The sequence below is a fragment of the Uloborus diversus genome, chromosome 8 (genome assembly GCF_026930045.1).
Source record: "Uloborus diversus isolate 005 chromosome 8, Udiv.v.3.1, whole genome shotgun sequence".
In the NCBI taxonomy this organism is placed as follows: domain Eukaryota; kingdom Metazoa; phylum Arthropoda; class Arachnida; order Araneae; family Uloboridae; genus Uloborus; species Uloborus diversus.
Window position 1 is genome coordinate 142301955 of NC_072738.1, and position 22507 is coordinate 142324461.

Sequence of the window (22507 nt, forward strand, 5' to 3'; positions counted from 1 at the left end):
TCATTGCTGGTGACGTCAGGAGCGTTACTCGATTATTGGCTATTATATATATGAGGATACTCTCTGAAGAGCATTAAAATAGCATAAGGAGGAGGTATCGATATTAGTTTTAAAATGAGTTTTTTTCATGAAAAATCATTCTTAAAACGAATAACTGCTATGAAATAAAAACGCACAAAACGTGATTTACTTTTATTTATTTTGAATTCCTACATATACAAGTATAATATGCAGAAAAGGTATTTTAAAAAAGAAATGTTTTTCTAAGCATATCTTCATAGTCCTTTATTGTATCAATTTTAACACAAATCATAACACAGCCTTGATAACGATGGAACCAGTCTACGTTTGTATTTAATAGCAGGGGGTATACCATTTATTTCCCTTTCTTTTATTATACTACATCTCTCCTCTTTTTTTTAAAGCTAAACGACAATTTTAAATCTGAATTTCACAAACTAAGCGACAGAAATACATTTTTAAGATAAATTTACAAATATCTTGTCACCTTTCGAAAGAGTTAGTTACATTATTTAATTATTTTTATGTGCTTTTGTCTTGTGTTTGATCATATGTGAAGGCCTTACGAATCCTTTCCCGCATTCTTCGCACACGTGAGGATAGTCCTTCGAGTGATGGGCGATGACGTGCCCCTTCAGATGAGATGACCGTGCACTCCTGTAGGGGCACTGGGTGCATCTGTAGGGTCTCTGTCCCGTGTGGGTCCGGAGGTGATAGACGAGACTATTCTGTTGTTTGAATCCCTTCCCGCACTCCGGGCAGAGGAAGGGCTGCTCCCCGCTGTGGATCCTCTCGTGTATGAGGAGGTTGCCCTTCTGCGTGAACCCCTTTCCGCACGCACCGCACCGGAACGGCCTCTCTCCGGTGTGCGTGCGGACGTGTCGGGAGAGATCTTGCTTTTGAGTGAAGGCCCTTCCGCACTCGGGGCACTTGTGACTCTTCACCCCGTCGTGGGCGGCCAGGTGACGTCTCATGTGACTAGCTCTGTCCGTGGAGTATTCGCAGTGGGGGCAGCGGTGTCTCCTGTCCGGCCCCATGTGCCGATGTCTCTTCCGGTGCTTCTCCATCACATCGGGAGAGGAGAAGAGGGCGTGGCAGAAGTCGCACTCCACCCCAGTCACTTCCCCTGAAATCAGAGAAACGTTTAGAGATTCTGAATCCATAAAATGAGTAGAGGAACTGTAAAACACAACAATGTTCGGTAAAACAAAAAGCTTAGTTTAAAAAATAAAGGATTAGTACGCATTTTAAATTAATTATCTTTCACGAAGTTAAAATATTTATACAATAAAAGTATATTTTGAACCCCGAATGAAACAAGGCTGGGTGTTATAAGTTTGACGTACCAGTGTATCTGTCTGTGGCACCGGTACCGCAACTCCTAAATGGATGAAATTGAGTTTGACAATGCTTTTGTCTTTTGTCCGAAAAAAATTTGATCGAGAATGTTCTCAGCTAAGTCTCATCTTTATAGGACTTTAACTGCTGGAGGTATTAATTTTTTAAAAACGTAAAACCAGAACTGTTTCGCAATTTCGGTAGTAAAATCTTGCTCGCATATTTGAATATTAGTACCAAATGAAGGAACAAATTTTTCTGCATCTAATGAAATTTGTCTGAAACTTCCAAATTATATGGAGATGGAATTATGTAATCCTTTTCTCTAAATTTTAAACATAATTCTACGTCTTTTTCATGCAAATGGTAATGATTTAATCGTTGTCGATGACTAAAACTTGTAATTGGTTTTAGCATATAAAATCAAGGCTGCCAAATGGATTTTCAGTTTTTCTTCTTAATTCTGCTCTTGTGACAACTAAATTTTAGTAGCTGTGACTAGCTTTCCTTTTCTTATGTTATCTAGAAAAACTTTAAATGTATTTAAAATTTATGATTATGGTCTTCTGGACTGCAAGGTTCATTTTAATAGGAGATGAGGCAGTCGAGATTTTTTTTTTTTTTTTTCATTTTTAATGTAGCATTACTTTTTGTTTTACAATTGTTTCAATCTACTCGACAGTGAAATTAAAGCATGGTAACTACTGACGAATGCCAAGTTGTAGTCCATTAGATAACATGCTATACAAGAATACTTCTTTGCCCATACTGCTTTGCCGTTACCTTTTAATATCCTCACATAAATAATAGCCGATAATCGAGTAACCCGCGTGTTTCATCAATGAAACTCGTGCCACGGCATGATAATTTGATATGTTTTGGTAATGTTTAACATGCAGGGAAAGGTTTTATTGTGACAAGACTGATCTCGATCCGGTAACTTAACTGTTTTACTGGTAAGACTGTGTCATTTCAGAGGAATGAAGAAACGAAAAAAAAAGGTCAACAGTGAACGCTACCTACTGGAGTTCAGGGTTAATACACTGGAGTTAGGGTTACAGTTTCAACTAACAAAATATCACCAAACAGGCAATGGCTTCGTCCAAATGTAGAAGCAATTTTCACCCGTCACACATTGACGGGCGACTTTCTAGTCACATAATAAAACACGATAAAAAGGAAAATTAATCACAACTAATAAGTTTTGCTAGTCGCAAAAGCAGATCAAAAGGGAAAATTGAAGCTCTTCTTAAAAGCCTTTTCTTACGTAATAAAATCAGTGAATAATTCATTGGCTAGCAAATAGACAATGGCAAGTGATAAAAATTTTATCCCATTGAATTTTCTCCAATAGTCTCCCGACAATGACCTATTTCCAATAGCATGAGAGGTTGTATTTGAAGTATGGTTTTTAAATAAGGTTATAATTTCCAGTTCTACTTTACTTGGACGTTCCAAACGAATTTCATCAGATGCAGAAAAATTCGTTCTTCCGATTGGTATCGATATTTTAAATGTGTGACTAAATTCTCACTATCAAAATTGCGGGAAAAAGCTAAATCAATTTTAATCAACAGGTTGGTAATAAATCAATATAAATAAAACAAAGAATATATATGTGTGTATGCCCTATACAAATCCACAGTTTACGCCGGATCTCGACCGAATTTGGCAAGGAGGTACTTAGGCCCCCAAGAAGGAACGCAGGGGGGTTTTCGAACGCCAAAAAAGAACCGAACCGTTCGAATTTTAATTTTAAAGCCCGAAAATGGCATTATATGGCTCTTTCTACCCGAAATAATTGTCCTATTTCTTTGATTCAGGTCCCATTCGAAAGCCCGCGAAAAACACCCAAAGAGTTCATTCATTTTCTTCGAATTTCAAAAAAAAAGCCAGAAAATCACCGGGAAAAAATTAAATAGCACTGCTAAGCCTAATGGAACAGAAATTTTAAATCGGAAAATTATCGTTTGCGCGATCTGATTTTAAATTAGCGTTCTGAAGGTTGCCACTTTTTTTTTGTTTTGAGGTAACAATTTCCCCTTTTGATTACTATTTGGCGATTTTTATCTTCTTTCTTCCTTTTTTCTTTTTAGGATTTTAGTTATATTTACGGAGGGTTGCGTTTAATTGTTTCGGGAGCTTTTGATTTGCCGTTTTCTTTCGTTGAGAATGACTATTTCGACGTTAAATTTTGTAGCATTTTTTTTTCTCTAATTGAAGCCTGATTGTTGAACATGCGTCACTTGACAAAACTTTTGTTTTCGAGGTAGACCGTGTAATGCCGGCAAAGCTGCTAGTGTCTTATAAAGATGAGACCTGGCAAAGAACACTCTCGATCAAGTGACCTTTCAAACAAAAGAACAATAATCAAAATCGGTTTATGCGACTAAGATCTACGATGCCCCAATAAGACACAAGATCAACGCGTTAAAATTACGGCTGTCTCCCTTTTTGCGACAAGGATTTAAAAAAAGGTGTACATAAGTATGCACTGCACAACTACGACATGCGGAATAGCCTTTTAAGAGCAGTATTTTTTTTCCGAGCTATGTAAAACACATATAAGGCTTCACCCCCGCGGTAACTGAACTCTGCGTTCGAGAAGGCATAGATTATAGACAACATACAGATTATAGACCAGAGGTTCCCAAACTTCAGACCGCCGCGGACAACTCTCTGGAAAAATTACGAACTTCGCGGACCCCCCCCCCCCCTCTCCCGGACGCGTACAAAAAAAAATGATTTAACACAGTTAAATCTATTTTTTACTTTCTTGTATATCTAATATATAGAAGTAAGTATTGGATTCGTGCAAATTTTCGAATTTCGAATTTTGATGGATTCGAACGTTTTGAGGTGTGCTGAGTCCATTTCAACCATTTTTGGAAAATGTCTGTCTGTCTGTGTGTGTGTGTATGTGTGTACGTGTGTGTGTCCGTGTGTGTGTCACGTCTGTGTGTGACGTTTTTTGTAACCGCTGTACAGCAAAAACTACCATATGAAATCGAAAGAAATTCGGTACACATATGTGCCCCTATGTGAACTTGTGCCCATTGGTTTTTGGCACGAATTCCTCCAAGGGGAGTGGATCAATGAGACGTTTTTTGAGTTTTGCGTGACTGCTATTCCCCAGGAAGTAGCTAGCGGAATCAAACAAAATTTTGTCCATATGTTGCCCCTAACAGGTACAGGTCCTGATTCAATTTTGGTGTCAATAGCGCAAACGGGGGTTGAGCTAGAGATCGTTTTTTGTCGTCAATTATGACTGCTGTATCTCAAGAAATAATGAACGTAATCAAAAAAAAATTTATCGACAAGTAGCCCTTAGAGGGTATAAGAAATGATTCTATTTTGGTGTCAACAGCTGAAAAAGGGGTGGGGCAATCGAACGTTCTTTTTTTCAAAGATAAATCGTAATAGACTGTCGTCTGCGTTTAGCTCGTGCTTTTAATTGCATGGAAATGATCGGAAATATTATCTCAATGATTTAAAATTTTTAACTGTTGCCATCTTGTGTTTGTTAACAAATAAATGTTTGTAATTATTTTAATCAAGGCTTTTAAAATAATTTTCAATTTTCATTCTTTGCTTTGCTTTTGAGATAAATCAGGAATTGGGATGGTGATCAAGTTTTGGCATGTGTAATTTTGTTTTCGTTGGGAATATTGCTTCCTCGTTAAGCGTGGGGAGGGATCAGAATTATAAGAAAGGTATAGAAGAAAGTTTCGTGATGGCCACAACATACTAGTTTCTAACATATTTTTGCGCTTTTTTTTTTCATTTAAATTTATTTAGTCATGTCGTTGCTTCCTGCACCTTCCTTTCATCAACAGTATTTTTAATTCTTAAAATATTTCAGTATACTTTTTTTTTCATTGTAAATGAATGAGACCTGAAAAATTTTGGAGCAAAAATTTTATTTGAAGTACAATATCCCAATAGTAAACATGTGCCTCAATGTCTGCATTTTACTCAATATAGCTTTGCATTTCGTAAAAATATGAATGTCACCAGATACACCAAATCAATTAATGTTTAGTGTGTTTATTTCCGGGGGGGGGGTTGCTGCGTCTTGTATGTACTTAAGCAAGAACTTTCATTCCTTACAAATGTGCTTTCGTTTTGAATTAAAATATCGTTACTCGTCCGTCAATCTCAATTATATTTAATGTTTTAGCTGGATATAGCGCCGCAGACCACCTGGCATGGACTCGCGGACCCCTAGGGGTCCGCAGACCACTGTTTGGGAAACTCTGTTATACATCATACACAGGAATTACGATAAAATTTGCAAAAATGGACTCTGGAATGGTCAAAGGGAATTTTTGGTTGCATTACCTGCAATACGTATACGTAAGATCACAGGTAAAACCATAATGTACCAGAAACCACTAACGTTTGGATACCATTGTACGGAACCTAAGAAACAGTATTGTTAAAGGATCCGATGCGACTTCCAACTTTCTTGAAAGCACGACACAGTTCTTGAGAAAAACGCAGAAGATTTATTTACACTATGTACAGGAAAGATCGTTAACAACTGCTAAATTAATCATCCGCAATTAAGCAAATATCAATCGACACCGTAAATTTAACGGTTACACACGTATTTACATCCAAATAAGCAAAAATACAGCTCAAAAGGCTTCACAAAACAGAGCAATAAATGATCTCCAGCGTACCGCTGCAACGATTCACAAGCAAAAACTAACTCGAGACTGACTTTTTATCATGCGACCGCTATTTGTACACATCGAAAGAGAACTCTCAAATATTCCACAAGATTACCGAAAATCGTAGACCGTTTTTTTATTTCTTTCCATTCACAAATTTTATCATTCAGAAATAAGGGGACCGTATACTTCAGCCGAATGTACGAGGGCTGTATATTCATTACAAGAAACTATTTACAGGTTACGTTACTACAATAGTTTTAGATGAAAGATAATTTAATAAACACCAAATGTAGCTAGATTACGACAAAATAATTACAAAAAAAAAATACTAATTACAGAATTTGTAACAGTATTTTGATCACGTAGCGTAAGAACCCGGAAGTCTTACTTGGTCTGACTTCCAGCGACAACGAGACCTTTCTCTTGATTTGTGCCCCAAGTTCTCGCCCGTAGGCATCTCCGTACCAGACGAACAATTCCGTGAACTCCAGGACGGGCTTGTACGTCCTGTAATAGACATCTTTGCGGAACTGGAAAGCCACCAGGTTCTGCTTCTCTTCCACGTTGGCGCAGTTCACGAACCGGAGCCAGTTCGAGGACTTCTCATCTGCTCCTTCAATGAAGTGGTCCGTGCGACCGCCTTTACGAATCTGAAACGACAGTGGGATGAAACGAAAAGTTACTTTATAAAATGAATTCGGAGAAAGTTAAAACTCGATTACTTCTTGCAACAATCCGATTCTTTTCCGGAAAAAGTATTTAACTATTTAAAACGATATATGAACTAAATTATATTTATCTTAACTATCAAAACTTCAAATACTACTTGAGAAAACAAAAGATCACTTTTTTGCTTTCAGCTAATCTGAAAGTAACGATTTAATTGTGATGCATGTATTCTTTGTATATATATATAAAGTAGCTTGTCCTGACTGACAATCAACGCACAGCGAAACCTACTGAGGCTAGAAAGCTGAAATTTGGAACATAGGTTCATTTTATGACGTAAGCGCGTGCTAAGAAAGAATTTTTCGAAATTTAGATTTTAAGGGGGTGAAACGGGATGGGGAATGTTCTGCACCCATGTGCAAAATTCTCAAGAACGGGCTCGAGTTCAAGGTCGAACCAGGTATTAAAAAATCGAAATTTTACGAGGGTTACGAATATTTCAGCCTCATCCACGTAGGATGCTAATTAACGGAGATATTAATTAAAACTCAATTTTATGTCTACTCGAACATACGTCTATGCCAAAAAAATGGTTCGATTTTTTCCGTTTTTGTACCGTTGGAAAGCAGGTAAAAAATAATCATTTCAAAAACATCCGCTAGGACTAGAATCGCGGACATCGAAAAATGACTACAAAAAAAAGTTATAAGCGTTTGAAGTAAAAATTAGTTTATTTCAAAAAGAAATTTCTTCCTCCATTTTTTGCGCGAGATTAATTTTTTTCGATTCGATTCCGAGTCACAACTGACTACAACTGTATTTATGTCGAGGACTGCATACTAAGTGCCTTGCCTCCATTATTTTTTATACCGATAGATGGCAGCACCATCACCGGATCGAACAGTGAATGAGAATTTAGAACTAGACCAGAAGCTAATAGCTACCTGGTGCTAGCACCCCCAGAGGTATCGTTTCACTTGGAGGACATTGAGACCACGAGCATATTTAACGTCGCCCAGTCCCCTTTAATGACGACGGTGGGCCTTCGACCCTCGAGGTTCGAACTCAGGACCCTCCGGCCCCGAATCTGACACTCTACCGAGATTAATTTTAGCTTGAAGAAAAGCTGAACAAAATAGGGAAGTTGCAACCTATTAAATGTTCATATTTTGGCTATTGGATATTGTTAATTGACCCTCAAAACTAAAAAATTCACCATCGCCGAATTTTAAAACACCGTGGTTGATTTTTAATGAATTCTTAAAAAACCACACGCAAAAGTGTGCGCTTCTGAAACGTCACGAGCCTCCTAAGTCACAGGGCACGAATGTGCAGCCTTCCGCCGAAGATCCCTTGTTTTCGCTAGGAACATTTTGAGCGCGCTGATATTTTTATTTTTTCGAAATTCAATAATCCTTTTGAACACACTATGGAGACCGGATTCGTTAAAGCACAATCTAAATAATCTTCCTCGTGTAACATCAATGATTTTATTCGAATATTTCCGAGAGGATGAGAGGTTTAATGTTCCAGAAACGCGAGGAGTTAAATGCGAGGAGATAAGCCTTTTACGTTTCGTCTTCGAAGTCGAATGCGTGACCTTCGGCTTCTCCCCTATCGGAAGAGGGCAATGACGTCACTTCCTATGCCATTTGACGTCACAAAAGCTTGAACTTTAAAAAATAATTAAAAAAAACTACTTATCGTATCGCAAAAATTTTTTCCCCAATGATGTTCATACATGTTACTCTATCATATAAAAATATAATTGAAAAATCGAAAACTTCCCTATTATTTGTTGCCATTTCTTGCTTGAGTATCAAGAAGTAAAATTTTTAACGCTTTGGGGCTTTGTCTGTGTGTGTAGCAGGGCATTTAAAATATATTCCGTTTCATTAGGTTTCCGCAAGTCGATGTTTTCATGTACGAATTTAATGGATGCGTAGCCTTTAAAAAAAATCTGACTCTTACTGGTTTTGTTAACGTTATTTTTAAGGGTAAATGATAAATTTTGCTTTAATGGCGACATTAAGGAACATTTCTCTAATTTGAAAAGGTGTTTTTCATGCTCTTAGACCCATTCTGATGAATATTTTCGAAACTATTCCAGACGATGATTTTAAAGAACTGTCTACTCTCTTTGAAAACTGTCACCTTTATTATATTAGAGAAACGTTTTTTTTTTTTTTTCGATTTTTGGAACCTTGGCGATTGTTTTTGTTTAGCTTATTGTTAGCATGTTTGATTAAACCTACGTAGAAACTACTTATTTGGCGAAACCATACATTATTTCGGCACTGCACTTTTTTTATACAATGTCTTGGCGAATTGTTTTGAATTCCAAGGACATTTTAGATTTGTTTTAAACCGAATGAAATATACGACTTTTTCTTCTTTTTTTCTGACGATTTTCGAATGTCACACAGGATTTTTTTTTCTTTTTTCGTTAGAAAGATGGGATAGCTAATCAACAGGAGTTCGCTTCACTCGCTAAGAGCTGGGTTACGGTAGCGTGGTCGCTCAGCGAATTTGGCGGCAAACAATAGAGTTGCGGAATTATCTTACATTTGAAAGATACTATTTGATGTCTTTTTTTTTTTTTTTTTGGTTATTTGTTGAAACATTTCAAATTGCAGACAAAAAACAGCTTTATTCGCTAAAGGACAGGGTTACGGTAGCGTGGTTGCTTGACGCGTTAAGCGATGAACTATACCAGCGTTTCTTAATTACTTTGATTTGGGGAATCCTTTTTAATGCTCACTTTTTTCGTGGAACTCCTGGTGTTTCAATAGTTTGCAGTGGCTTAATACCAGTATTCTGTTTTGGAGAATGCCCATGTCCTTACCTCAATAGACTATCACTTTAACTATTTGTCATTAAATCGCCAATTACACACAATTATAGATCATTTTAGTTATTGATAATTGCTAATAATTATTTCTTACTGTAAAATACCAGTACACTTCTCTTTGTGTTTCTGAGAAATACTCAGAATTTTTAAAAGGGATAAATAACCTCGGAATTTATGCATGAGTTATGTAACTAAAATATCTTCTTAGTTAGGAAAATAAATACTGATGTGCTTAACATACAAAAAAGTTAATAATTCACTTAAGTTTACGTAGAAAAAGTTTTTAAACCTTAAAATTAAAAACTTTAAAATATCTCTTATTTTTTAACATTTTTTTTTTATTTACAAATCAGAGTTTTTGATTTAACTGTGTGTTCCCTCAGACAGACCTAAAGTTGCTGTATAATATAGGGGCCGAAGACAGAACTAAACCATTTAGACCCTCGTGACCAGTACTCCTCCTTAAATTGGTCATCACTCGTTAAGTGCTTAGATTGTCCTTTCAACTGCTGCCATAGATACTTTTCACCTTTAACTCCGGAGGACCCGTACATGCCACTATTTGTGGCTTTACCAGCTGAAAAGAACCCTGAAGACAGCTCTGTTTTTTTTTTTTTTTTTTTTGAACCAGACCAGTAACCGAGCAATCCCTAGTCCAGCACTCCCAAGGTATCGTTTCACTTGGAGGACTTTGTGACCATGAGCATATTTAACGTCCCCCAGTCACCATTAATGAAGACGGTGGATCTTCGATCCAGCGAGGATCGAACCCGGGACCCGCTGGTCCCAAGCCCGATGCCTTATCAATCAGGCCACCACGGCCTTGCCATAGATACTGGGAAAGTTGCTAGCATCAAGGGCAAAATATTTCAAATTGATGTCGAAAATCATAATTTATGGGAACATTTAATAATGTTGTAGAAGAGAGATTTGAGGTGGCGTCCCTAAATTTGTTCAACATCGAAGCCACTTTTGAACTATTTTTGGCGATATTAGGGAGTCAATAGCTTCTTCCGAAGCTTCTTCAAAATTGAAGATTTTAAAACCAAATTTTATGTTATCTTTGGAGACATTAGCTGAAAAATATCCGTTTTGGGAATGATCTCGAAAAAATTTCGAACTTATTAAACTTTAAAAGCACCATTTCATGCTATTTTTCATAGTCAAAAATTTGCATTATTTTAGGCGAGAAATAAAATTGTTCTCATAGTGACTATCCCAGAGGGGTAATAATTCTTTGATTAGATGCGAAAGTGACACTAAATGTATTTTTGAAAAGACGCTATTTTTGTCAATTTTTTAAGTGACAAATTTAAAAGATGTGAAAAGAAAATATTCAAGTCTCATGGAACCCCTGAGAGAGCTCCGTAGAACCCTGGGGTTCCGCGGAATGCAATTTAAGAAACGCTGAAATACACAGTTGGACGATTATTTTGAGCTTTAAAGCTACTGTAAATCTTTTTAAATGTTTTGGCGAATGGTTTTAAATTCCAAAGAGACTTTAAAAGGGGTTTTTTTTTTTTTGGAAAAATGATCATTTCACATCAGGGCGGGGAGGGGGAGGCGTGGATGTTTTGAGCAATCACGATTGCTTATTGCTTTCATTTGACTGTTTTTGACGTTCCTTTGATTTTTCCCACCAGCACCCTCGGCAGCATCACCGTCGACCGAGTCCTCACAATGCTGCACCTCTAGCAAAAACCGTCTCCAGGTTTCGTCAATATCCTACACTTACACGCATACATACACGGACCTACACACATATACATATATACACCTACACACACATACATACACCTACATACATATACATATATACACCTACACATACATACATATACCTACACACATACACACACCTACACACATACACAAACACATACACACACACCTACACACTCACATACACACAACTACCAACACACTCATGTCTGCACACAGACACAAATACATATGCCTACACACACATACACATACCCCCCCACACACACCTACACACATACACACAACTACCCACACACTCATGCCTGCACACAGACACAAACACACATGCCTACACATACACACATACCCCCCCCCCACACACACACACACAAACACACACGCTTACATATACACACACACTCGTGATTGCGAAAAACATAATTTGAATTCAAGATGACAAAATTCAAATTATTTTTTTTTATTTAACGGACTTCCTTTAAATTCTTAGAACGGGCAGCGCCGTGCGGGTACTGCCAGTATTTCGATAAACGTGATAAATGTGCTCTTACGGAATAGTAGGTAAAAATAACATACAAAACCTGATGTGGACACCCCACTGCTTCCTTCTTATCAATTAAATAATCCATGTTTTTTAATAAGTCAAAACAAAACGGGTGCGTGCACTTATGTGCGCACCTATTGAAGGAAAAGGAAAAGAAGAAATATGACTATTACTTTACCCCTAATAGTGCCTTGGAGTAAGCAAGGAAACCCTTTAAATATTTTCACCCCTAGTTTATCGATGCAAGAAAGCGTTTTACAGAGATTAATTTCCCTAACATCGACAATTTTAACATGATTCAATGGATAACTTTCTGAATATCGCCAATAGTGCCAAATTGAAATTAGATTAGAAAAATAATTTTTGACGACAATCGTGCTCCCCTTCACGCGTAAAAAGAATTTAGTAAAAAGCTCATTAAATTTAGAAAAATATTAAAACCCAACTCCAGTCTTTTTTTTATCAAGAAAAAAAGAACTTGATAAAAATACGTATAACAAAATTATTTTTAAAAAACGCTTCCAAGAGCACCCTACTCAGGGCGCAAAATAACTTTTCACTGAATTAGAATCTAATTAATCATGCGAGAATCATGAAAACACAAAATAAAATAAGTTTAAGGAATTAAAATGCGAAAGAAAATGGTTAACAATTTGAATGGAAATAATATTTTTTGAACTTGATTTAAAAAGGCTTGTAACTTTTTTTCCTTTTGAGATAGAAGATTAGTTTTTCGACCATAGGTCGAGATGGATCTGGAGTAAAAAATATTGCTTTTTCCAATGGTGCTAAAAGAAAACTGTGGGACAATTCCTTCCCTTTTTATTGATGGATTTAATAAAGAAAATAGTGCCTAAATTTCAACGAAGCCTAAAAAAATTCGAGCAAAAAACGCAAATAATTCCCGCTGTAATTAAGTTAGAGTTTTGAAACAAATTGCGTAGAACGCGCAAAATTCTATCCTTTCCAACGATGTATAATATTAATATGTGCAAGTAATTTTCACACCTTTAATAGGTAATAATAGGCAATTAACGCGAAATTTGAGCTTAAAAAATTAATTACAAAAAAACTAATGCGAATTTTAAAATATAAATCCTAGGTGCACACCCCCGGGGCTCGAAGTACTTTTGTAAAAAGTTTCAAGGCTGTAGTTGCTATGGAATCTCCTGCCGCAGACTTCCTTCCAGAATTTCTTTGAAACCTTACTTTTATTTACTACTAGCTGCGTTGCCCGGCTTTGCCCGGTCTACTATGAAAACAAATATTTTGTCAAGTGATTTATATTCAACAATCAGGCTTAAATAAAAGAAAAAAAAAACATCATGCAAAATTTCCCCTCCAAACAATGACAACAGTTATTAAAATACTTTTAAGAAATTAAAATAAAATGAGAAAGATGGATTTAAAAAGTGTAACCATGGAAACACAAAATAAAATAAGTTTAAGAATTGAAAATGAGAAAGATGAAAATAAACAATGGATTCAAAAAGCGTTACGAAGGAAACGTAAAATAAAATGGTTAAAAACTTGAATAGAGAACAGATTTATGAACTTCATTTAATTCGGGTGTAACTTTTTCTCTAATGGAGATAGAGGGTACAACTTTCGACCACCGGTCAAGCTAGATCTGGAGTAAAAAAAGCAGCTCTTTTGAATGGTGTCAAAAAGAAAACTGTGGGACAATTACTTCGCTTTTTATTGATAGATTTAATGAAGAAAGTAGTGCCTAAATTTTAGCTAAGTCTAAACAAATTCGAGCTAAAAATGCAAATAACTCCCTCCGTAAGTAAGTTAGAGCATTGAAACAAATTGCGTAGAACGCGAAAAATTCTACTCTTTCTAACGATATGTAATATTAATATTTGCAAGTAATTTTTCACTCCCATATTCGGGGATTTACGTGAAAATTGGGCCTAAATTGCAATAAAAAAAAGAACTATTCATCGAATTATTTTCGAACTGACCTGCAAACCTTCTCAGAGCTTAAAGGAACAAATTGTGAAAGTTTCAGCAAAATCGGCCTGGTAGTTCTTGAGTTTTGCGAGTTCAAACACACAGACGGTTTTTGGAGACTTCATTTTATACTATGTAGAGAAGAGATTAAGAGATACCAAATCCTATCAAAAGTTGCCACGAGGACATTACGGTCAACAGTGAGGGGGGATCTCTTCCTGCGTTCATTTTCATACAGGCATGATGATGCACCACCACTTATCGGACTTGACTGAATAAATAGAATGCGTAGTGGCAACAATTCGTTTATGTAAGCAAGATTCGTTTCCCTGTGTGATCCTTCTGGCTGCGAGTCATTTCCTCTTTGTCCACTTGCCAGCAGCTCCGAATGACGAACCATTAGGCAAAAATGACGTTTTTAATTAATATCTCCGCTTTGCATTCGTACAATTATCCTGCCTAGCTAAACATGTAACCTGTAAAATTACGAACCTATCGATACCTTCTTCGAAGCTCAGCTTTCTGTCGTTCACCAGGTGTGGCAATGACATAGATAAATAGATACATCAACATTTAATAATGTTAGATACATGGATTTTATGCTTACTCATTATTGTTACATGAAGACAAAAATAAAAGTTCCTCTTTTTGGATTTCCTACCTCCCAGGCGTATCCACTCCGCTTGGCTTCCCAGCGTTCCCGTATGATGTCCCCTTCGTAGGGTCCGAAGACGGTGCCCCGTGGGAGAGACTTTTCCGACCAGATCCCGAGTCCTGCTTTCCGGATTCCCGAATATCCGACTGACAGGAAAGGGGGAGGAGTCTTCTTAGCTCGATCTGGGACCCCTTTTGGAACCTGAAATTTTAAAACCATACTGTTTCTTAATGTTACTTCAAGTATTGTGTCATTAAGTGTTTTTAGCACTCAGGTGAACCAAGAATGATGACTTTCGGTCTCAGAATTCTGGAATCATTTGACTTATTCTTTTGGAACGGGGCGACAAACAAGAGAAGGGGGAGGAGGGGAATAATGTCGCTGTCTGAGCAATTTCAATTTTTAGGGGGTGGTTTTAGGGTATGTTTCTCTTTTGCAGGCTTTAGCTCTTCAGGGGGGTAAGGGGTCTTCTTGATAATTGGAGGAGGGCACTTGGTGCCCTCACCATGCGAGGTGCACATCACCATGCTACAAACTAATTTTGTGCCAAATTTCATGAAATTCGGCCGAGTGGTTTAGGCGCTATGCGCGTCCAGAGATCCAGACATCCAGATAGAGAGAGATCCAGGTATTCAGACTGAGAGACTTTCAGCTTTATTATTAGTAAAGAAGATAAAGATTCTGAACATATAAAAAATACAAGACAGCCTGTCCACAAAAAATAAGCAACAAAAAGCAAAAATTAGTATAAGTTGTGAACAAGAAGAAAGGTTAGAGCAACAAAATTTGCATTCGTATCTTGCAGTTGATTGTGAAAGCAATTCCATAGTAAGATTTTTGCATCACAAAGAATGCAAAAGATGTGAAAACAGGCTCATTTCAGCAGATGCTATTTCTTTCGTTGTGGTTGAAAGTCACGTTTGTTTGGTGTTAATTTGTATTTCTTTGTTCCAAATGTTTCAATATGAGTATGCACCATCCAATAGAGGTGATCACACACCCCACTGATAGATATTAAACATGTTTAGCCCTAGCTGTTGCCTTTATTGCTCACACTGTTTTTTCGATTATTTGGCGTAGCATTGACTCTTCTTCTGTTCAACAACCTTCGAAAAAATTTCATTCTGTTTCAATAAATCATTTTCATTTACATTTTATAATCATTTTCTCTTAAATACTTTTATTTATTTATTTTATTTATTAATTTATTTTTTTTATTTATTTTTTTTGAGCAATCACTAATTACTAATTGTCTTCACTTAATTGAAGTTGACGTTCTGGGTCAATTTTCAGCCCTAGGATGCAGTGTTCAACGGTCTCAAAGAGCAGGACCTCCTTCAGGGTGGGCGGTGGCGTCCATGTCTCCTGGAATCGACTTCATTTATACCCGTCCTCTCGAATTTACATAATCCTTTTTAGACATCCAGCATCCCTCTCTTGGCATTCATTTGAATATTGACGTATTGAATTCAAGTTATAGTACAACGTCGCACAGACGGGCATTTGAGCCAAAAAGCTGGCCAAAAATCGATAGTGTTAACTTTACTGCTGGTTATTGTCGCTTCTGAGTATCAAAACAGGTAAATACACATGGCAATATGTAAAAGCGTTTTTTTTCTCAATCGAAACTCACCATAAAAATTTACCAGCAGTCGGATCTTAACACTTTTATGATTCAGTTGTCCTTTTTGTTTGTGACATTCAAGTTTTTCAACAAACCTTTATTATTGTTTAATTTTTCATGTTAAACGTAATATTAGACGAAACATTTATTATGGAAGGGATCGAGCAAGGTTTGTACTCTATCATTCATCAATTCATATGCATATATTTTTCTTTTTTCTTTTAATGCCCTTCTTCAAGGATCACAAAAACACATCCCCCTCTTTTTTTTTTCTTGTAAGACAATGTTTTTAAATATTCTGCTCTCATTTGTACTACATCCAAATTTTCCTGTAATACTGGTTTTTTTTTTTTTTTTTTGGCAATCTGCAGCAAAGTTTGCACAGAAAAATAATAAAGCTAAAATAGAGCTGACTATTAATTTCATAACTTTTTCTTTTTTTCAGTTATTTTTGCGTTCACAAGTTTCAGTCTTGCGTATAAGTTGAAAACATGTACAGGATATTATAAATTATACTATAGCATGGCTATTTGATGCTATTGACTTACTTCAAAGTCAGACCCAGATATAAAACAGGGTGATATTTTTCAATTTCGACATTTTCCAGAGAAGTCCCTAATTTCAGCTAGTTTCATTTCTATTTGCCTGAACTTTGCATAAATAGCTTTTATGTACTGTTTTTTTTTTACAATATTTTGAGTCGTACTCATGAATGAAGCCATAAAACCTAAAACCAATCGAAAAAGCTCAAAATTATGAAAATAATAATGTATTCTATTTATAGCTTTATTATTTTTTCAGGAAAATTTGGCGAAGCTTTTGCTGAAGACTATCAAAGTAAACATTCTAACGTAACATAGCGTATAACTTAGAAGTAGTACAAATGAGTACACAGTGTTTAAAAACATTCATTTACATAAAAATATTTAAAAAATTGATGACATCTTTGTGAGGCTTCAAGAATTGCATTTAAAAAAATACTTACAGTCTTAAAAAGTAAAAATTGATAAATAATAGAACACAAACCTTCCCTTAGACCATCCATAATAAATTTTTCTCCTAATATAATTTTAGCGTGAAAAATATGACGTTGAAGGTTTATTGAAAAACTGGAATGTCGTACACAAAGACAACCGAATCATCAAAGTGCTAAGTTTCTACTGCTGGCAAATTTGTATGGATAGTTCCAATGAAAAAAGAACACTTCCACATAATGGTATGTTTATCCATCTGTTTTGAGACTTAAGGCCGATACCAATAGACAAAGTTGACATTTTGAGTTTTGGCCAGCTTTTTGGCTCAAATAGCCCTCTGTGCGTCGTTTACCCGGGATAACTGGGACCAAAGACAATTCGAATGAGCGGAAATCCGGGTAAAATGGGTTATAAGCAAAACAAATTCCTAAATAATTAGACGTAGCGGAAGCTGCTGTACCCACGGACAAAATTTACTTTTCAATTTTTGCTGGTCTCTGGGAATGGATAATCGATCGGAAAAATTTTCTGGCAGAATCTACAACTTACCATCTAATTTGGCAATTTTTGTCAGGTGAATATCTCAAAGCTTTCAACTTCAAAAAAATTTCTTAAAAACCATCTTTTTTGTCCGCGGGTGCAACACTCCGTTCACCCCGCGGACAGGTGCCTTTGTAGCCATGGACAAAATGGACACATGAAAAAATAATATATAAATAGGTCTGAGGAACTTAATTATACTCAATACATTTACATAGGCCACTTTATATATATTGAAACACTTCAAACATCCATTGGAAAAACACATTAAATAAAATATCCAAAAGAAATTGAACTTTGAAAATTAATCGAAGGTTTTTTCCCTTTTTTTTTTTTTTTTTTTTTAATTTTCCTTAATTTGTAATATTAGTGAACTCTTTAAAAAAGTTATTACTCTTAAGAGAGTTAATGATATTGTGAATAATTAATATGTTTTTAAACAAAAAAATAATTAGATTCATGATAGTATTGCTCTCTATGTACCTATATAATAACTTCAATTTATATGCAAATTGAAACCTTTAACAAAAATAAACCTATTACGAAAAACTCAGTTTAGATTAAACCAACAAAAATCTAGAAAAGTCGACTTCAAATGAAACAGGTGGGATTGACAGTCTGTAGATCCTACAACAGGTGGGGGTTACTTCAACACTATATCTTCAAGCCCTACTTCAAATTCACGCAAATTTCAGACGTTGATGACAAGGCACCATTTTGAGGTACTTCACATTGTAAAAAGATTCAGGTGTGACCCAAGGAGACTAAAAATTGCCGTCCGTGTTTACATATGGTTATGTGTCCTTAGGTACAAAGGTACGCCATTTTGGTTTTGCAAGCAAGTCACATCGACAAGACCACAGTTTTACAACATTAAAAATCAGAAACAAAACATTCAAAATCTAGGGAATCCTGATACCTACAACAAAAATTAATAATACAATCCACGACGAACGAAAAATAAAGAAATTGCTCATATTTTTTTTCCTTAGATCCTACTAAAACGGAAAAAATGTGATAGAATCTTAAATGTTCCTTTGATGGCGTTGAAACTTCCTGGGGTGCAGGAGAGGGCTGTGACACACACATTGAACCCCAATTAGGATCTCTCTCGACAATACCCGGAATTTCCCGAACAACATCCGTAGATACAATCGTCCGTGGGTACAGCATCTTCCCTTACCTTTTATTTCAGTAAAACAAAAAATGCTTTATAACAAAATTACGTAGAATTGTTCCATGCAATCCACTTTATCATTCATAGTCTGGCTGCAGTGGCTAGAACTGACGCTCCAAAGTACGCCATGGTGCCTTGTTAGATTACTATAATTTATTGAAAGTTATTAATTTTGCCTCCTTCACACGAGGCAACTTAGTTGAATCAAATTACGGACGTCCAGTTGATTAAGCTCCCAATAAGAGCGAATATGTCTCTGGTTTTTGCAGCTTTGCAAGAGTTGCAGGGAAGTGAGATGCTTGGTATGCACTTTCAGTTCTGTCTTAGCTTTGCCCATAGTTGCAATAATGCTTTTGGAGCATTCTTGGTAAATCAGGTAGACACGAAGCTCTTACTTACAACCTATTAAAGTTTTCTCTGAAGGTTTTAGAAACATGGCTGGCTTCTACCGGTGAGATTTCTGTATTATTAGGATAATTTCAGGAAGTTTACTAACTTTTAAGGGAAAACGTTCCTGCTTTTTTTTTTTTTTTTTTTTTTTTTTGCAAGATATGTTACTGGCTGAAATTGGGCACATTAGTTGCCCATTATTTTCCAGGAATGTTCCTGAATCCTTTTTACAGAAAAACACTACTAATGCTAAAAGTTCAAAAGTGTCTCAAGTATGGGCACTTGACTCTAAGACATTCAGTTTGTTGATTCGCGTAATAGAAAACAACGAAAATCTTCAAATGTCATACAAAACATGGAAGTTTATTCAAATTTCGATTAAATTTTCTTATTTTGTATTTTTAACAAGTGTTTATTTATTTTTTGTTTCTTTATATGTGCACTATGTAGTTATTAAGTGCAATTTTATTTTGTCCAAATGCATGCTAAATTTATTTCCAAAATTTATAGAAAAGTAATAAAATTGTATTTTTTCTTAAACTTGTTGCATAAAAGAAAAGAAAAGCAATTTTTGACTAAAATGATGATGAAAAATTACCTTTTGATCACACACCAGTAACATGGGGCCATGCACTGGACAGGGTCCTTCGTACTCATCTCCACATAAATCGCAATCTGAAAAGAAAACAAAAGAAAAGCAGTAAATTAATACAGTGCTGACAACACGGCTAATATTGCTAAAATTAATGCTTCCAAAGCCAATGTGGCGCAGTATAGCCCTCAAGGGCTCTTGCGCCATTAAAACTAAGTAAACCAACCAGTCAACCGAAGTCGATAAAAATACGAAAATATTACTACCCACCGACAACGTTTGTCATTAAGCGTCCGCAATTTGCAAATGTCACCAAATATAATAACAACTGCAGGAATATCAGGGCAAGAACTTTATTTTAACCAACGTTCCCTTAAAAGTTAAAAAAAAAAAGCATGAAAGAAGGTTTAATATGATGTAAAACAATAGGTAAGAAAAAAAATAACAATCGAAAATTTGAAAACTGCGTGCGATATGAAATCTGAAGGAACGTACACGTACAACTATTTCGCTCGAGCCACAACTTATACATTGAAGATTATTCGTGCGCGTTTCTAAGAAATTGACACAAAATTACTCTAACAAACAATCCTTTTTAATTTTAAACTAAATTTCAAATACATTCGAAAAAAAGAACAAAAGCAAAAAATCATTTGTCTGACAGTTCATCAAATTTTAAGACTGCTTTATAGGAACACTAGTGGTATCCGCACGGCTTTGCCCGTAGTAGAAAATTAAAAGGTCATTTGATTCGCCTGTATATTTACAAATAATAGATGGTGAATTTCTCGCCCATTTGCTAAGTTCATTTGCTCGTGCATATTATGCTAATTTGCTCGTCCACGTTATGATCATTTGCTCGTCCACGTTATGATCACTTGCTCGTCCACGTTTGATAATTTGCTCGGTAAAATGTTCTTAAAATCGAATTAGAAAAAGAACAAAATCGAATTTTCGAAAAATCGCATCCAGGTGCACACCTTCATGCTACGAACTAATTTTGTGCCGAATTTCATGAAAATCGGCAGAATGGTCTATGCGCATCACAGACATCCAGACATCTGGACATTCAGCTTTATTATTAGTAAAAATAAAAGAAGATAAAAATAAAGAAAAGACTACCAAAAGTGCAACGGGCAGCTTGAGTATCTCTGGTTTAGAGCCTTTTTTTTCCTTTGGTCTTACAAAGGACTCACAAAAATCTCGAATGAAACATGCTATCCTCATAAAACCTGAGACACCAACAAAAAAGAAATTTTTCAAGAAAATTAAAAGAATTTCTTTGTAATGCAAGTAATCGCCTAAAAAGCTTTTACAAATTACATAGCTTACAACACCACTTTTTTTATTCATCTTGTCTTCGTTTTTTCTTTATTTCATTACACACAAAAAATAACTATTTCTCAAAATTAATTGCATAACAAAAAGAATTGAACATTCATAAGAAATCTGAAAAACATGCTTACATAAAAATTCATCGTCACTCGGAATGTCTTTCTCCTTGTAAGAGATCTTGGGTATGTTGCGCTTCGGATATCTCGTCTCTGCGACTTCTTTCGGAACTGGAGAAAGATGTTTATACACAATTCGTTAAGTCACAGAAGACCACGACATCAAACAAATAAAATTCAATAACGAAAACATACTCTTCATTGGAATGTCATCTACGGGAATCCTATTGTCCTTGCAAAAAGCATCCAGTTTATCGAAATCTAATCTTGCTACTGAAAGCATATTTAAGAAGAATTTTTCCGTTTCCGAGCTAAGCGGGTTTTTTTGAGAGGCTTTTGTGCTCTGTAAAGAAGAAAAAGTAATAGTTTTCTCATTTGAAATATTTTATTAAATTATTTCAAGAATTAATTTAATTCAGATTTATTTTTCGTTGAAAAATTATCTCTTGACAGCACCTGTGGGAAATGGTCATTTCAATGCATTTTAATAATGAAAAAAAAAAGGACTGTATTACGTCGTTAGTAGAAAAAGTAAAATGACGTTAAATTTAGCATTTCGGTCGATGCTAGATACTCATAGTTTCATTTTTCTTGAGAACTTTGCACCTTATGCTTCTCTTCTCCCTTTACGCTTAACACTTAGTTTTAAGTTTCTAATGATGCTCCGTAATCTATACATATAATAAAATAAGATGTTTGTTTGTTGGTTTGTGTGTGCGTGTATGGCGCGCTTCCCGGGAAAACGGTAAGGCCTAGAAAGATGAAATTTGGTATACAGGTGCAATTTTAGCCGAAGATGTGCACCTCAGGCTTCGATTTTTGATATTTTAATTAGAAAAAAGTTACTAAATGTTCTTTTTTGGGGGGGGGGGGGCACATTTCAGTACTTATTACCTCACAGACCTTGAACCAATTGCACTCAGAGGAACATTTTTTGTAGTATATGGTAGGAAATTTAGTTTTAAATATGATGAACAAAAAAAATTTGAAGATAGAGCAATTTTTGTATTTTTTATGAATTTTCGAAAAAAAACCTTTATTTTGCATTTTTTCTTGGGTTCCGTTTTTTTTTTTCGAAACTCACCTGCAAAATGAAAAAAAAAGCTTATTTTCTAAAATTTAAATATGTGATAGTGAGAACATTTCACCCTCTTCTGGAAAAAAAACATTTTCAAAAATACGCAATGGTTTTTTTTTTTACAATTTCAATTTTTTAAATGCAGAACCCCCCGTCTGTTTTCTATGTTTGAAGATCGGTCGAAGAAAACCTTCTTCCATTCTGCTGATATATCACAACCTGGATTTCGATTCGGTATTGAAGAAT

At 35.6% G+C, this 22507-nt stretch overlaps 1 protein-coding gene across 1 annotated transcript; it reads right to left on the bottom strand.

Moving 5' to 3' along the window:
* Nucleotides 1-533: 533 nt before the first annotated feature.
* On the bottom strand, nt 534-21466 carry LOC129228642 (histone-lysine N-methyltransferase PRDM9-like). Its single transcript, XM_054863325.1, has 7 exons — nt 21379-21466; nt 21199-21294; nt 19739-19815; nt 14442-14636; nt 6447-6688; nt 5457-5464; nt 534-1147 (listed from the first exon to the last, which is right to left on the bottom strand). The coding sequence occupies exons 1-7, from the start codon at nt 21464-21466 to the stop codon at nt 534-536; spliced, it is 1320 nt and encodes a 439-aa protein (XP_054719300.1).
* Nucleotides 21467-22507: the final 1041 nt, after the last annotated feature.

Coding starts and splice junctions, on each gene's coding strand:
- LOC129228642 (XM_054863325.1), bottom strand. CDS start 21,466: ATGCTTTCAGTAGCAAGATTAGATTTCGATAAACTGGATGCTTTTTGC. Junction 19,816..21,198: donor GAGTGACGATGAATTTTTAT/GTAAGCATGTTT, acceptor TTTTCTTTTCAG/ATTGCGATTTATGTGGAGAT. Junction 6,689..14,441: donor GGAGTGGATACGCCTGGGAG/GTAGGAAATCCA, acceptor CTGTCGTTTCAG/ATTCGTAAAGGCGGTCGCAC.